The sequence below is a fragment of the Doryrhamphus excisus genome, chromosome 16 (assembly GCF_030265055.1).
Source record: "Doryrhamphus excisus isolate RoL2022-K1 chromosome 16, RoL_Dexc_1.0, whole genome shotgun sequence".
NCBI lineage: Eukaryota > Metazoa > Chordata > Actinopteri > Syngnathiformes > Syngnathidae > Doryrhamphus > Doryrhamphus excisus.
The window spans coordinates 3,743,370-3,760,064 of NC_080481.1; the positions used below are offsets into that span (position 1 = coordinate 3,743,370).

A 16,695-nucleotide genomic window follows, 5' to 3' on the forward strand; every position below is an offset into this window, starting at 1 on the left:
TTAACAACTAAAAATGTATAACAGTTTTTGTAAGTGTTGTAAGGTTGACTGTTGAGATGATCCAGATTACTGTTACTTATTACCAACTACTCCATAAAGTACAGAAGCATTAAAAAAGAAGCGCCAAAAGGAAGTCATGTGACATTTTATTTTTGTTTCCTCTCTTTGGCTTTGTTGTAGTTGCTAATGTCCGTGCTTGGAGTGGTGGAGGTTGAATCCAATTAGGAGTTGCAAAGCCATGGGTCAAGCGATGGTCGGTGGGTGTGTGGGTGTGTGGGTGTATGGGAGGGAGGGGGACGGTGGTCACAGAACACATGGTGATGATATAGCTGACGGGAGGAGGTGGACTTTGTGGCAAAAATGACAATATGACAGACGTTACACAGGAGAGTGTGAGAGCTTTTAGAGTTTCCAGGTATGTGTGTGTGTGTGTGTGTGTGGGAGTGTCTTCCCCTGCTGTTGGAGGATGGTACGGTCCATGTTGCCTAGGTGAGAGGCCACATCAGCCGAGCTCATTGTGCTCAAGGGCTTTGGCCGCTACAAGCACACAGACTGGCTGCTTTCACGCTTTCTGGACATGTTGGGATTCTACTCACAGGTACTTCCTCTTTCCCGCCTTTGTCTCATGCCTGCGCCAATATAATTCTGTGTTGCAATCAAAAAGTAGTGTGTGAGTTGACATAATAATTTAGGATATATTGGTGTGGATAACAGCTCAGAGGTCCACATAGTCAGGTTTTTGGTGGTTATTGTCCTCCACTCATGCTTTACTTCCCAGATAAGCCCATCTGTGATGACTCTGGCAGTTTGCTTTGTGTTGTCGTGTTTGTAGGCCCCACGTTCCGGGCCTGTCGTCAGCAGGCTTTTGACTCGGCAGCACAGCTCAGGTGACGGAAGTTTAAATATCTCATTTTGGACAGGTGAACCGTCGGCCACGGGATGATGCAGTGGCGTGCTTTGTGTTTCTCCCACTGCTGGTGGAGCTCAGTGTGACATTGTCTGCTCTCTCCACAAGGCAAACATTCCAGACTGCCGGCCCACAAGGACACAGAATCAAAAGTGGAAAAAAAACAGCTTGTGAAATACTTTTGCACACACTTGTTTAGTGTTAAAAGGTTATTGAACGCAGCTCTTCTTGACATGAGAGCTACTTTCCAAAAGCCTAGATTACAGCAAGGACGCCATGCAGGACAATAACTCCTCCCCTCTTCTCAAATCCCCTTTTATAATCCCTCCAGAGATCTGCCGGCAGCACAAGGTGTGTGGTTTGTACACGGCACGGGCTCTTGTGTCACACGGGAGTGAAGGTGCAGTGAAGTGCAACTTCTTTTCAGGCGTCGGTCCATGCGTTCGGTGAGTTGTTTTTTTTTCTTCTTTACGACGGTAAATCAGTCTTGTCTTACTGGCCATTCAGTGTCAAATGTCACAAGCTGATGAAGCGTTGATACACCTCAGAGCTCCACCGGCGGGGTTGCATCTTGGGTGTCTTACACCCCCCGCCCCTCCACCCCACCCCATTATTGACCAGCTCCTCTATCAAAATGTTACTTTCTGAAAGATTCAATCATAGACATAATCCAGCATGTACTTTTAGCATTGGTCAACACAGATTATCAACATAAACGGGACCTATTTAAGGGGGTTCTATCCAGGTCAGGGGTCACCGCCTCTTTTGAGATACTACTGTCCAATCTTTGGGATGTTGCCAGTCGATTACGAGAATAATGTAGTTCAGTCCGGCCAAAAATGTAGTATTACATCAATGCACTCACCACGCCCATACGCCTTGCCGCCCTCAGAGCCCCACAAGCTGCAGTGAGGAGCCCAGTCCCCAAAACCCAACCGGAAATGGCCTTCCTTGCCCACTGATCTGGGGAATAATTGATGAGTTGATTCAAAGTCTGACTCAACTATCAATCATATGAAAATGTCATGTGATCAAGATTGTACCACTGTAACTAAATGGGGGGGTGCCCACGGCCCCTGTTGAGCATACAGTTTTACAAAGAATATCTTTTTTTTTGTGTATATTTTGTGTTTTGCTAAGAAGAAAATCCTTCATAGTGTGTAAATATTTGGAAAATTGCAACTTGTGTCACCAGCTTCTTCGATAGAGCACAGCATCATTGGATCATCATTGGATATCATTTAAAATGGGAAAGGCTGCGCTCTTTAAAAAAAAACATTTGACTTAGTCGGCAAAATCCAACAAATCAGATTCAACTTCTGAGAAGACAGCACTAGTTCTGTGTGTTAGATAAGAGTATAAAATAAAAAAAATATACAGAAATGGAGGAAAACAGTGTCAATAAACTGTTGTAGGTTCCATCCATCCATCCTTTTTCTATACCACTTATCCTCTCGTTTTTGGCGAGAGGCGGGGTACACCCTGGACTGGTGGCCAGCCAATCACAGGGCACATATAGACAAACAACCATTCACACTCACATTCATACCTATGGACAATTTGGAGTCGCCAATTAACCTAGCATGTTTTTGGAATGTGGGAGGAAACCGGAGTACCCGGAGAAAACCCACGCATGCACGAAGAGAACATCCAATACGTATACAAGTATACGTAAGCGTCACCTGACCGGCTCATGTCTGTGTTTCCACGCCAACGAAGGTGAACAGGGTTGCTATATGTGTTGGTGCTGTTTCCCCATGTCTCCATCTGTTTCAGAGAAAATCGTCATGACAAATCACCTCTCCTTTTTCCTTTTCTCTCCCTTGCTCGGCACGATTAGGGCTAAAATGGTTGATGTTGTCTCGCCACACACAATGCCATCGGAAAGCGAAGTTCATGTGGCGAGGTGCTTTCTCACCAAGATTTTGCGAAGCTCCATGAGGTACAATTAAGTAGCTGGCCTGTAGCTACGTAGGTGTCCTCTGATCACTTAGCGTTTCCTATTTTAGCCTCATTCTTCAGATTGTAAATCTTTAACAATTCCCTGTGTCAAACAAGAATGATAAACGCCTTTCTTTTGCGACATGCTACCCAGGAAGAACCGCTTCAAAGGGTATGTGAGACCAAAGAGGATTACTCTTAAAGTGAAACAGACTCCATATTGGTCAGATTGTTACCGACATTAGCCTCGCGACGTTGACAGGCACACATGACACATGAGTAAGGTTCTCTTTCAGGCAAGGCAAGTTACCAATATTTCCATTTACATAGCAAAGTTTTTTTCTGCCAGGCTGCAACCCAAAAAACAAAATGGTTGGCTTTATGTCACATTTTGTTGACTATTTCTATCAAATAGTCAGAAACAGGCTTCTTTTTCTATGGAAGCCCATTTCCGGCGCTGAATAAAAAAAATATCCCAATGGTAAATCAAAATTACGAGATAAAAAGTCGAAATTACGAGATAGAAAGTCGAAAGGTGCTTTTTCACAGTCATCATCGTCACCTGGCAAAATGGCTAGACAGTTATGAACAGCCACATCCCTTTTATTATTTTGGTGCCTCAAAATTCTTTCCACTGTGCGTTTGTTTAGTACAATTCCATGTGAATTCACCAGCAAATGAAGTATTTCATCACTTGTAAAGCCACACTTAAAGTACTCCTCAATGTACTCACAATCCATGTCTGAACAGGAGAGAAGAGCTGCTGCTACTCTTCTACAAAGCTATCTCATTATTTTAACTTTTTATCTCACTTTTATGACTTTCTATCTCATAACTTCGACTTTCTTATCTCAAAAATTTGACTATCTTGTTATTGCCACTTTTTATCTTGTTATTGCCACTTTTTATCTTGTTATTGCCACTTTTTATCTCGTTATTGCCACTTTTTATCTCGTTATTGCCACTTTTTATCTCGTTATTTTGACTTCTATCTCGTTATTTTGACTTCTATCTCAGAATTTTGACTTTTTAGCTTAAAAATATTGCCTTTTTAGCTCATAATTTTGACTTTTTATCTCATAATTTTGACGTTTTATCTCAGAATTTAGACTTTCTCTCTCATAATTTTGACTTTCTTATCTCAAAATTTTGACTTATGTTGTAATTGTGAGTTTTTATTTTGTTATTTCTACTTTTTATCTCACTAGTATGACTTTCTATCTCATAATTTTGCCTTTTTATCTTGAATTGCGACTTTTTATCTTGTTATTTTGACTTTTTATCTCATAATTTCGACTTTTTATCATCATTTCGACTTACCATTGGGATATTTTTTTTTCAGTGGTGGAAACGGGCTTCTATATTTTTCAGATACAGTACTCATAAAAATAGTACTGTTCAGGTGCCTATGCCCATCGATGGACTTTGGTCTCGGATTACATTTGGTTCCTCTTCATCCCAGAAGTGTCAACCGTCTACATTTGGGGGCATTCCAGACTGAGACAAATCCCACAATCCTTTGCAATTTGAGCAGTGAACATAATTTTAATACTGTATTTCCATGGATTGTGTAAGGTACAATTTGGGTTGAAGCAGGCATGTGCCAGGATTCCAAATCATGTTTTTAATAATCGAAAATGTGTTTGGAATTGGGGTTCTGAAAAGTTTTTTCCATGTGTCAAACTTTTTCCAAATATTTACCGTATTGTGGGTAACGTAGGGATTTTGTGTCCATGTGAACACGAAGAAGTAAACCGAAATTGAGAATAGGACACCCCATTGTGATACCTTTCAGTTTTGGGTTCTTTTATGTGCTGCAATGTTTAAAGCATTTCTTGTATTTCTATTTGGCAGAAAGAATGATTCCAGCTCACGGCCTCATTCCTGGCATTCTTCCAAGCTGAAAGAGGAGGAGTCAGAGTGTCCTGGCAGAGAGTCCACATCGGTGCCAGTGTGGCAGCCAAAGGAGGCAAGGTGGGTAGACTAGAGTAAATCTTAAAGAATAGTGGTAGGTTATGACACTGTAACTTTACATGGTCATCTGACCCAACACACCAGGTCCAAGGAGTCATCCTTTCAAGTGGACCAGAATAACCTGCATCTGCGAACTGGGCAGCTGAGCTCAGCGAACGGCATGGAGAAACTCGAGCGTCCTGCTCATCCCTTCCCAGCAGATTGTTCTTCTCCAACTACATACAACAGCATCACTGAGCCTCTCAGTAAAACACAAAGCAGAAGAGACACATTCAGCTGCTTCTCCGCTGTCTCGGGTCCTCCGTTTCTCGATCCAAGGACGGGGACGAGCATTGAAAACATTTTTTTCAAGGGATTTCCCGGTGGAGGGTCTGTTTCAACGGAGCGGCCCAAATACTTGCAGGCTCTTCACCTCGAGGGGTCATGGTTACATGAGCGGAACTCATCTCGGATGGCGAGTGATCTGAGGCCCGGCGCTGGCCCATTGTGGCAGGTACCAGAGAAGAAGAAATCTCCGTCTCCGCCCCTCCAATTGCAAAGTGATAGTTTTGCTGCCACAAAGGTATTCCCATACTCTGAGGGACCTGAGAGACATCGAAGGACTTATGACAGGATGGGTGAAAAGCTGACCGATAGTAACAAATCCATCTCAGATAAACCCTCAGAATCTCGACGTAGCTTCACCCCGCTGTCTGACAAGGAGGTACTCCATCCCAGCAGAGCAGGTGAACACAATCAACCACGCCCAAAGAAACATTTCTCCTTGTCCAGCACTGATGTCAGACTGTCTCATCACACCAACATACCAGCCCACCAGAGGCAATACAGTGACGAGAGTCCTTTCTACACCCAGACATTCTTAGCTCCTCCCACCAATATTCAGAGTGTTGGAAGTTACTATCGCAGTCTTCAGGATCTGCCGATGAAGACGTACATTGCACCCACAAAAATAGAAAACAGAGAACAGAACAGATACTCAGGCCCGGTCAACAAAAAGACCAGGCCTGTGCCATATAATGAAAATAAGGAACACAGTGGCCCTCTAAGAAATGTCCTCCTTGACCATCAAAGTTCTGAATGCTCCAACAGTCCTCAGGAAGCCACAAAGAGAAGTGAAGGACAGGCAATTTTCTCAGTTCATCAAAATAAAAAGCATTTCAGCCTTTCAAGACTCCATGATCCCTGGGTGCCTCAAGAAGACCACAGAATATCCGCCTTCAGGACCCCGTTACTTCATTCTCTGGCACAGGAGAGTAGAACAGTCCCGCCCACGAGCACCGCGTCACCCCAGAATGTCTACGACTCCATGGCCGCCAGTTGCGGGAAAGTCGGTCGGCGCAGTGACCGTTTTGCCACCACACTACGGAATGAAGTGAGGCAGAAGCAAGTTGAGCTGCAAAAAAGCCGTAGTGCCGCGACGCTGACTTGCAATGTTGATGATGCCAACCTGGCGGAGTGGAAAGCTGGAGAGACGTCTACATCGTGTAGCGTCTCCTCCTCAAACACGTACAAAGATAATCTGAAAGAGGCGCAGGCCAGGGTTCTTAAGGCAACCTCCTTCCAGAGACGGGATCTAGAGCCCTTTGGAGGAGAGGCGCCAGTCTCTAAAACCACCAATGGACGTGTTAGAGGGCGTAAGCGCTTTCCCTTGGCCAAGCGAACGCATTCTTTCTCAGAACCGGACAAGATAGACAGACTAGGAATGGACAGAGAGCATCAGGTTGCGTCATTTCCCCAAATGGAATTGTTTGATGCCAAGCCTGCAGTTTCTGAGCCGGTTAAGTCAGTGTCAAAGTCCGGTACAGAAAGCAAGGACAGAACTTTATCAGAAAAAGCGGAGGTGACTCATCTGGGTGGCGAAGCCAGCTCCCTGAACCCCCCATGGGAGGAGGTTCAACAGGACCAACAGAGGCTGGGAACCTTTGCTGAGTACCAAGCCTCATGGAGAAAACAGAAGAGGACATCTGAGGCCAAGATCCAAGGCAGGTATTACTCAGCAGAGAACATCCTAGACACCGAAGCTGAGGAGGAGGTTATGTGCTTCCATGAGAGATCCAGATCTTCTCCCTCTGCAGACTTCCATGCACAGGTGAGCCAAAGTGCTGTATGGAGGTTCTTGTGTCAGTTTCTATTTTTGAATAGACAAAATTTATGCTTTAGAATTTTCTATTTCTATTTAACACAAAAACATTCCTTATTTTTTAGAATAGTCCATCCCTGTTGAGAAATCCACAAGACAAGCAGAGCAGCGACAGGTAAGGCTCTCTAGTAACAAACCGTCAGTCCCGTTTAATGATGTCAACCAAGCGTTTGTTGGCGAGGCGTAGCAGTCAATCATTAAAAACCGATTTAAACAGGTGGGTTTTGAGTTGTTTTTTGAAGGTCGGGGCAAGCATGGAGTGAATGGGGCAAAGAGTTTAGAGTGTGGGGGCAGCGAGGGAGAAGGCTCTGTTCGGAGCTTGGTTTTACAGGGGAGTGCCAGGAGGTTGGAGTCTGAGGAGCGAAGGGGACGCGGGGGATTGTGTGGATGAAGGAGGTCTGTGAGGTATGGAGGGGTCAGATTGTGGAGAGCTTTGTAGGAGATGAGAAGGACTTTGAAATGGATACGTTGGGGGATGGGAAGCCAGTGGAGGTGTTTAAGGACCGGGGTAATGTGTTCACGGGAGCAGATGGAGATATACATAGCTGAATAGGTGCAGATTCCGGAAGAACCAGAAAGCTTTCTGTGCTGGTTATTGTGTGTAGCTGCTCTATGGGAGTTCACAACTCAATACAAAAAGCTGGAAAATGTGCATAATATGTCCCTGATGACATTTGGGCCATTTCCAGTTGTTTTCTGTGTCATGTCTTAATGTTGGTAGTGTTTACCCCTTCGGAGTCTATAGTAGTTTTTAACATTTTTACGGCTTTTTGTCTTTACCTTTATAGCTTACCTTTAAAAACGGTTATCTGGTAGTAGGTATGTTGTGACATGTGTGTGACTTTGTCCCTGTACCGTTATTTTTATTTTTTCAATTTACATAGTGTGTTAATACACAATCACCCTGAAACCTAAAATCCCAAATTGTGATTTTTTTTTTGTGTGTGTGTAAAAATATCTTGCATGTGCAATGAACCCTTCTTGCAATATAACATGTAATATTCCAAATCGCAAAACCAGACAAGGCCTCAGGAAGTTACAATTTACTAGCTATGTGTACAACAAACGTGTCTGTCTAGACAAATGTTATGTCCACTTCAAGAAAGCTGACTGTAACCTCCATGATCACTCAGAGGGAACTAAATCAGGCCTGTGTTGGTCTTTCACAGGGATGATGCGTGTCTTTGTCTCATTCGGCCACTCGAAAGCACTGTTGGCTCGTCTTTCCCCCTCACCCTCTGAAACCAAATGAGTGTTTGTGCTTTGATTCAAATCAATGTTGTTTATTTGCCTGCTAGGAAAGAACCTCCATTTCCAGGCACCACTGAGAACCAGACTGGCCAAGATACTGTCCGCCCTGCCGATGTCATGGTCTCCTCTGGCCCTCATAACCTGAGCCCTGTCCTTCACTCAGCCCCAAACCCACAAGCCAATGGCGTGCCACCATCCCGTCCCCATTCAGATCCTGAAACAACTTCCTCATCTCAGGATTTCCTCTCAGAGGCCCTTGAGGAACCAGCGATGCTGCGGCTGCCATTGGGCTTGGAGACCCAGCAGTACGCCTCTACTGAGAGGCCCAACCCTGCTGAATCACCTCACTTGTGCAGGATGCCTGGACCTGACAGGAATAACGAAGAAGCCGAGGAACTAAAGGAGCAGTCTGCATCTATCACCTCTTTGTCTTGTCTTGCACTAAATCAAGCGTGCTCTCCTTCACCGTCACTTTCTGTGCAGGAGGACTCAACTCAAAGGTAAGCAGCTTATCTGAAGGGCTTGGAGTCGACGTCATCTCTTTGTCTGCTTCTTAGGTCGGTTTGCTGTGCTAGGAATATCAAAATACTGAACAACAGTGAATCTTTTTGCAGATCTGAAAATGACCTCAAGCTCTGTGAAGCTGTGATGTATGCTTCAGGGACGATCGTCCAAAATGAAACTAGCACTGAGTGTTCAGACGTAGAGAGAGTCGTTTCCCCGTCAGATATGTGGTGGTGTCCTGGCATCAACATCTCCCTGCATGGCGAGGCGTCACCCTCCTCACTATTTGTCTGCAGTCACCAGCCCACGATGGACCCCGGACTTGGTCCAGTCAAAGGGAACAGTCTTGAGTTAGGTCCAATGGGGGAAGAGGCCAAGAGAGAGCAGCTGGTGCGGGACATTATGGGCAAAGACAAATCTCTGGTGGACATTTTAGATCACAGTGGAAGGAAGACCACCATGGATCTGATGGAGGGAATATTTCCCCCAGAGGAGCAGATTCTTGAGGGGGGCCAGCAGCGCAGAAAAACCTCCAACGGCTCCAGGCTACCTATCACAAGCAGGTGAGGATCTCGTCAGCATTTTTGCTGAGTTACCTGGATTGCCTCCTGGTGGTCTTGGTCTTGACCATCATTTGTGTCTGCATTTGTTAGGAGGGAGGAGGACGATGTCTCAACAACAGGTTCCCTGGTTCCCAGCTCTTCCTACTACAACACGTCAGCTCCAAAGGCTGAGCTCCTCATCAAGATGAAGGACATGAAGGAACAACTTCTGGAACAGGAGTCTGAAGATGAGCTGGACGTGGACCTGGCCAGTAAAAAGGTTGACTCTTGAATGACAATTCATGACTTTTATTAAACTAATCTTTTGGATTTCTATCTCAAATATCTCCAGCACGAGCTCATCTCCAGCCTGGCAAAGAAGCTCGAGGTGCTTCGAGAAGCGCGCCAAAGCCTCCAGGAGGACATAGAGGACAATGATGCTTTGGGCTTTGAGGTGGAGACCACTGTGCAGCGTGTCTGCTTGCCCAACCAGCTCGACAAGTTCCGAATGTTTGTGGGCGACCTGGACAAGGTTGTGAGTCTGCTGCTGTCACTGTCTGGTCGTCTCGCCCGGGTGGAGAACGCCCTCAACAGCCTGGAAGATGAAGCGCCCCCGGAGGAGAAGGTAATTAGTATGATGGTTTGTTTTTTTTTGCAAAACTGTTCAAATTCCAAACATCTATTTTTTCTTATTAGCACACGCTGACTGAGAAACGCAAGCTGCTAATACAACAGCATGAGGACGCCAAAGAACTGAAGGAGAACCTGGATCGGCGGGAGCGTCTGGTTTCCGCTATCATGGAAGCCCACTTGGACGCGGAGTGCCTGGATGACTATCGCCATTTTGTGAAGATGAAATCCGCTCTCATCATCGAGCAGCGGAAGCTGGAGGACAAGATCAAGCTGGGCGAGGAGCAGCTCAAGTGCCTGCTGGACAGTCTCCCAGCGGAGCAGAGGCCATGGCTATGATACCTTCAGGAGCGCAGGAAGAAACTCTCCACTGGCATCTGGACAGTATACACTGTATTTGCTGGTTGAACTGTTTCCCTTGAAGGTTTTTTTGTGGACAGCCAGGAAAATTGAAGAAATGGATTGAAACCGCAGTGATGTGTCATGTTTTCTCAGCCATTTCTTGTATTCTACTGCTTATCCTCACAAGGGTCGCAAAGGGTGCTGGAGCCTATCCCAACTGTCTTCGGGCAAGAGGCGGGGTACACACTGGACTTGTGGCCGGCCAATCACAGGGCACATATAGACAAACAACCATTCACACTCACATTCATACCTATGGACAATTTGGAGTCGCCAATTAACCTAGCATGTTTTTGGAATCTGGGAGGAAACCGGAGAAAACCCACACATGCATACTCCACACAGAGATGGCCTAGGGTGGGAAAATGAATGAATGAATGAATGATTCATTTTATACCGCTTATCCTAACGAGGGTCGCGGGGGTGCTGGTGGCCAGCCAATCACAGGGCACATATAGACAAACAACCATTCACACTCACATTCATACCTTTGGACAATTTGGAGTCGCCAATTAACCTAGCATGTTTTTGGAATCTGGGAGGAAACCAGAGTACCCGGAGAAAACCCACGCATGCACGGGCAGAAAATGCTAACTCCACACAGAGATGGCCGAGGGTGGGATTGAACTCGAGTCTCCTGTGAGGTCTCCGCGCTAACCACTCGCCCGCCGTGCAGCCTGAACTGCATCCAACATATTGGAATTTTCAGACTTAAAGTATGTATGTTTCATATATCTCACGCTAGTTCAACATGATGCGGAAGTGCCATATCATATTTAGCCACCCCTGCTTTCATCTTTACGCCACGCCTAAATGTCATAAACGGTTGGGTAGGCAGTACTGTTTTGTCACCTTTTCTTGAAAATGGCTACCGGAAAATGTTTTTTGTGAGTCACCCTTTGTTGCTGCAGTACGCCAAACTAGTTGTACCATTTGGGTCGGACCCACTGTGTCAGCTTTTTGCTGAGTTTCAGCAATTTTTTAATTATCATTCCATCTGCAGTCGGGTCACGGGACGAGAACCCCAGACCTCCCTTTATCTGGCTGCTTCGTCCAGCTCCTCTCGGCAGATATCGAGGCACTCCTGAGGCATCTGGTCGAGGTGGCGCCCTGGAAGCAGCCGAACTGACTGACTCCTCTCAATGCAGAGGAGCAGTGGGTCTCAATCTATCTCTTAAGAGAGAGCCCAGCCACCTTACAGAGGATTAATTTCGGCCACTTGTATCCATGATGTCCTTTTGGTCACTACCCAAAGCTCAAGACCATAGGTAAACATTGGAACATAGAGTAGATCAACTGGTAAATTCAGAGCTGAATATCTCCCTCTGCAAATAGGCTTAAAAGAGTCGTTTGTTTGCTTCTGGCAGCATCTCGTTTGCAAGTATGTTCCAATCATGACATTTTTCAGCAACTTGTTAGCTGGACCCTCCAGAAATTCCTGGCCTCATCCTGGACCAACCTACTGACCAGGTACTTTTTCAAGTTTGGGCTCTGAGGAAATGTAATTTTGGTGGGAATGCGACAATGTTTTTCATAATCACAAGTAGCTGAAAGGGGCTCTTGTTAGTATCACAGTGTAGTAGTATCCTACACCAATAAATGTGTACTTTGTGTTGCTGCACAGCTTGTGCATCAAAAAAAGAAACCCATAAAAACATGTCAGTCTTTTTATATTTACCTTGTATAAAACCGTATAAACTATTCATATGCATTGTGTCATAAGAAAAGATTTAGGGTTTTCTTACCTTAGCAATACCTTATTTCTTATTTTCTATTCAGTAGTTTACTGTCATATCAAAGTGCTCCTTTGTCAGGACTTGTGGACGGAATCGGCCCCACTCCATTTCATTGGAGCAAAAGCAATAAAACGATCAGGTGATCATCTTCTTGTTTATCTTATATTTCCTGGTTGTAGAAAAGAGCAATCAGGGCAAAAACCAAAAGAATGTTCGAGTAGCGACAGCCACAATAACAGTAAGAGACGTCAATCATTTACAGCGCCGTCATGACAGGAGTCGGTTTGGGTTAGTGGGATGAGGATAAGGAAGTGGGAGTATTGAACCTTTCCACTCAAGGTTTCACTCTGAAGAAACGTTGACATTCTACAGGGTTGGGAAGGGGAATGTCAAGGTGTTTTTCTGCCTGACGTCCAAGCAACGGAGCACTGGAGGACATGTTGTTGACGTTCTGATGTGGACTTCTTGGTGAATTTGCCCCCCGCCATGACCCATCCCCAGCTTTGTGCTTTGTGGCTGGGCTGCATTCTAACTGCCGTGGCTCTTGGACTGGTCCAGTGGAGGGTTTGGTTGGTGTATGACAACGAAGCAATCACCTCAGGCATGGCCTGGGTGGGCGTGTGGAGGGCTTGCTTCAACAGCCACACGCAGGTAAGCGTGTGGTCACACAGATTGCGGCTGGTCAAGTGCTCATGCTCCTGTCTGTGCTGGTGGGCTTGGTGGGAAACAGCAGTGGGGTTTATGCCCTGAGGAACGTCCACTTTGGATTGGAGAAGAACATTCCCAGCTGCTTCTTTATCACGGGAGCGCTGTTCTTGTCAGCTTCTGGGATGTCACTCGTTCCTCTCGCATGGAATCTAAGCTCAGTGGTGACCAATCAGACCATCGTGTTCCCCCCTGCGTTCAAAATGCCCCGGGCCCCTGATTCTCAGCATGGCATCGCCATGGGTCTGGTGGGCACAGTCGTGATGGTTGTGTCTGGGCTTATGTTCTGTAGATATGAGTCGCCAGCAAGGTTGCGGCGGGACGGCTGTGTCGGAAAAGATAACCCAGCATTTCATTCTAATGAAGGTAGTTGGGACATTTAGTGTTATTCGTGTTACGTGACTCTTTTGGATGTCCGCAGTTTTGATGTCATCCATCCATGCATCTTCTACCAGGAGTACCCGGACAAAACTCACACCCCGAGAACATGTAAACTCCATATAAAGACACCAAAACAAAGAATCAAGCCTTTGATCTCTTGACTGTGAGGCCAACATGCTAAACTTTGAGGCTACTGTGCTGCCCATTTGTAAGTGAACCAGGAAATGTATTAGTCAATATATTGATATGATATGTATACACAAAGAAAAAGCTTTAGATCTTTGAGAGTCAGATGGCAGCGGATGCGGCTGGAGGGGCCCAGCAGAGGCTGGCAAACCTGCTTTTCATTCAAATACAGTAAAAAGAATAATAGAAAATGTTTTCCATTTATAAATATTTTATTTGGAAAAAAAGCTAAAATCAGCAGAATCTCAAACCATCTGTATCAATGTTCCTCAGAAGTATGATCAGTATTGGGACTGGAATCTGTACTTGCTAGTAATGATGTGCACCACTTTGGGAGACTGACTTCACATCATGATCTCAAATATTGATTTGCAAAAGCACAAAGTGTACAAATTTAACACAATCTTTAACACCATCTTCTTGAGGAACTTTATAGTACGGACAGTCGGATTCCAACAGCAACACAAAAGGAACCGCCACGACAGAGGCAGCACATGCCAACCAAGTGTTTCCCAACGGATGCAGCAGTGTATATATTTACATAAACCTTCCCATATGAGCAGTCAACCACACAGAAGATAAAAACATGGTTGTATTACTCAAAATGCTCGAAAACACACCGACATGTACAAGCACAGTCACCATTGTTATTATAAAAATGTTTTTAATACCAATGATAATTATTTTAGGGGACGTGGCTGCCAATGTGGACAACATAGCTGCAAAGTGTTGCACTAACATCACCTTTAAAGCAAACAATGGGACTGATTTCAAACTCTGTACAAATGTGATGCCAAAAATAAAGTACATCAAAAAGTGCCACTTGTTCACATGGTGCAACGCTTCCTGGCACATTATGTTCCAGGATTTGGCTTACATGAACAACACAGACTCCTTTACACTTCCTGGTTGTGTCAACATTATATCATGGATATGGTATCCGCATGAGGGTCCCTGCAATTCGCCCTGGTCTTATTTCTCGTCTCTCCGTTCGGATACATGGAAGCTCTGACAGTTTTGATCCAGATGGTTTGAAAGTGAACAAAATGCATTGATAAAAAAAGCAAAATACAAAATAAAAAAAGAAGGTTAAGAAGATAGAAGGTTTACTCGTTCCAAAGTCCACCCGTCTGTTCTTGATACACCTCAATGACATCCTCGTCCTCCATCCCCAACTGTTCAAACAAATTCATGCATTTCATGAACATCATGAAAGAAAAACTGTACTTTTTTTTATATTTGCCTGTCATGCACAATCCTTATAGATGTGAGACATGAACATGAATGTGTTTCTCTTTTCTGATTGTTCTAACAAGATAAAAACAGGTAAAGAGAAAGCTCATTACTGCTCATAACTTATTCCCCCTATAAAGTCATCTGAAAAAATCTCCAAAAAGCAAACGTTTCATTTACATATGTGACATGCATATTAACGCCGTGTTTCAAGACATCCCTCTCATTTGTCAAGGCACACGGAATATTGTGTTCTAGGGCTGCATAAACATAGCACCTACCAAACCTACAACTACCATTTTCCTTTCTTTACTAATCAGCAGTCAAACATAAGTCAGTTCTGCAAAATATCAGTTAAAAGGAGAAAAACTAGTTTTTGTGAAATGATACATTTCAAGCACAACTTTCACTTTGACACAAATTTTGCCAAATGAATTTAGCCGATATATCAACTACGCCACAACAATACAAAACCTGGTTGCTTTACAAACATTTTTGTAATTTTCAAATGTAATACCATAAACTATTTACAATTTTTACATTTGGAACCAAACTGTGTGTGTGCATGTGTCCCCCCTTCGATGTGTAACCTCCTACATGCTGCACTACCCCACGCTTTTTCACTTCCTGTTTGCGATGGAGCACTTTATTAGACAGGAAAGATGCATGCCGTGCTTGTATAAAATGCACTTCTGCCACTTTGCGGCTGTTTTTACAGTTTAAAAGTGCACTACACATGATCTAAACGTTTCCAAAAAATGTACAGGGCGTATAAATACGTCTTTGGGATCGGGTGTTCGGATTGAAAAAAAAAAAAAACAGACATACATCTTTGGTAACAAATGAGTGAGCAACTACTTTTACATCTTTAGAATTCACAAAAAAAGAAAGGTATACTGTTTGTGTACATGGCTCACATAAGGATTGTGGATGATGGGCAAAATTTTAAAGAAAAGTGCATTTTTTTTAAAGACCGGCTCAAGATGAGCATCACAGGAAATAGAGGTTTACCTCTTTTGGAGTTTGGTTATCTGCAATTCTCTGTCCTTCAAACAGAAACCTGAGTGTACTCGCTGGGACGCCCTGCAACACAGATATTTTTTGAGGCCCAGTTGCTGTCATTCAAGTCCAGACATACTGTATTGTGTGTCCAACCTGTCTCTGGCTGTAAGACTCCTTTAGCTTTTTCAGATGTGTTGTCATCTTCACTTTAAAGTGGATTTCACTGCTATCCTGGAGATCAACGATTGGCATTGTCAACCAACAGAAAGGATATCAGACTCCCAACGCGTTATTTATTCAAGGAATATGCTAGCAGATTACAGGAAAATGCATGAGCATGTCTGGTGTCTAATACTATGACACGCCTCCTACCTGACCGATCACTTTCAATTTGATGTACTCTCCATCCTTCTTATCACCACCGTCTTGGCTGGATGGTTTTGTCTCCTACAAAACAACACAATGGTAAACACCACGACTGTAAAAGTAGGCCAAATGGTGCTTAGGTACTACACTGCCGGTGATTAATTAGAACGGCGTGTGAATGTTATCATGAAAATAATGTGAATCATACCTTGGAAAGTTTTAGCTAGACGATAAAGTGAGTAAGTGTTTTGGGGGGAGGGCCTCCAACTACCAGAGCTAAACGTTAGCACATTGCAGCACAAGGTAAGAAGTGACAGACCCTAAAGCAGCTTTATGTTTCGTTTTGCCTGATAAACATGTAATGCAAAACAACTACGATTAAATGGTTTCGTCTTACCGTATCTGACATATTTTCCACTGTGGGCGAAGATACAAATGTACTAACAATAGAATTAATGCTAGCTTGCCAACGCGGTTTCGTTCACCATAAGCCCGATGTTGTGAGAGTTATGGTTACCGGAACTGACGTAACTAAGCGACCCACTGCCAAAATAAAATGCAATTTTTCATAGACAGATTATCGTTATACTTGTAATAAATTGTAAACGCAAATGATTGCTTTTGATCAATTATTGCAGCTATATTTGGCAACGACCATCATAAAATTCAACAGACAACAAAATAAATACAAACATTTAAATACAAATTCAATACAAACAACAATGTATGCCATTTTTAATAAGTTTAACCGACACAGTGGTGTTTAGTGTTTACGTTGTATATAGTGTGTATATT

At 44.1% G+C, this 16,695-nt stretch overlaps 3 protein-coding genes across 10 annotated transcripts; 2 read left to right on the forward strand and 1 right to left on the reverse strand.

The window, feature by feature from the left end:
* Positions 1-342: 342 nt before the first annotated feature.
* LOC131104452 (protein Shroom2-like) lies at positions 343-10,362 on the forward strand. 8 transcript variants are annotated; one of them, XM_058051643.1, is made up of 12 exons: positions 449-598; positions 1,239-1,353; positions 2,748-2,849; positions 3,003-3,020; positions 4,703-4,822; positions 4,907-6,911; positions 7,028-7,077; positions 8,261-8,713; positions 8,828-9,280; positions 9,371-9,539; positions 9,612-9,884; positions 9,956-10,362. In XM_058051643.1, the coding sequence occupies exons 3-12, from the start codon at positions 2,755-2,757 to the stop codon at positions 10,226-10,228; spliced, it is 3,909 nt and encodes a 1,302-aa protein (XP_057907626.1). In that variant the 5' UTR covers positions 449-598; positions 1,239-1,353; positions 2,748-2,754; the 3' UTR covers positions 10,229-10,362. The 8 variants fall into 8 exon arrangements, with proteins under 8 accessions (XP_057907624.1, XP_057907626.1, XP_057907629.1 ...); XM_058051644.1 differs by lacking the exon at positions 449-598 and adding an exon at positions 615-1,115; XM_058051639.1 differs by lacking the exon at positions 449-598 and having other exon boundaries at positions 614-1,353.
* Positions 10,363-10,510: 148 nt separating this feature from the next.
* Positions 10,511-13,159, forward strand: LOC131104677 (claudin-34-like). The gene is given in 3 exon segments (XM_058052124.1): positions 10,511-12,682; positions 12,685-13,061; positions 13,154-13,159. Coding segments are annotated over 3 exon segments (552 nt in total). The 5' UTR covers positions 10,511-12,513.
* A 333-nt stretch (positions 13,160-13,492) lies between these two features.
* Positions 13,493-16,436, reverse strand: sumo1 (small ubiquitin like modifier 1). The gene is made up of 5 exons (XM_058051494.1): positions 16,298-16,436; positions 15,907-15,981; positions 15,688-15,765; positions 15,544-15,615; positions 13,493-14,474 (listed from the first exon to the last, which is right to left on the reverse strand). The coding sequence occupies exons 1-5, from the start codon at positions 16,307-16,309 to the stop codon at positions 14,406-14,408; spliced, it is 306 nt and encodes a 101-aa protein (XP_057907477.1). The 5' UTR covers positions 16,310-16,436; the 3' UTR covers positions 13,493-14,405.
* Between the last annotated feature and the right edge of the window lie 259 nt (positions 16,437-16,695).

Excerpts from the sequence above, each read along its gene's own strand:
- LOC131104452 (XM_058051639.1), top strand. The coding sequence starts at position 1,184 with ATGCAGGACAATAACTCCTCCCCTCTTCTCAAATCCCCTTTTATAATC. Across the intron at positions 6,912-7,027 it reads CTGCAGACTTCCATGCACAG|AATAGTCCATCCCTGTTGAG; the intron begins GTGAGCCAAAGT and ends CTTATTTTTTAG. Across the intron at positions 7,078-8,260 it reads GACAAGCAGAGCAGCGACAG|GAAAGAACCTCCATTTCCAG; the intron begins GTAAGGCTCTCT and ends TTTGCCTGCTAG.
- sumo1 (XM_058051494.1), bottom strand. Across the intron at positions 15,616-15,687 it reads AGTCTTACAGCCAGAGACAG|GGCGTCCCAGCGAGTACACT; the intron begins GTTGGACACACA and ends TCTGTGTTGCAG. Across the intron at positions 14,475-15,543 it reads ATAACCAAACTCCAAAAGAG|TTGGGGATGGAGGACGAGGA; the intron begins GTAAACCTCTAT and ends TTGTTTGAACAG.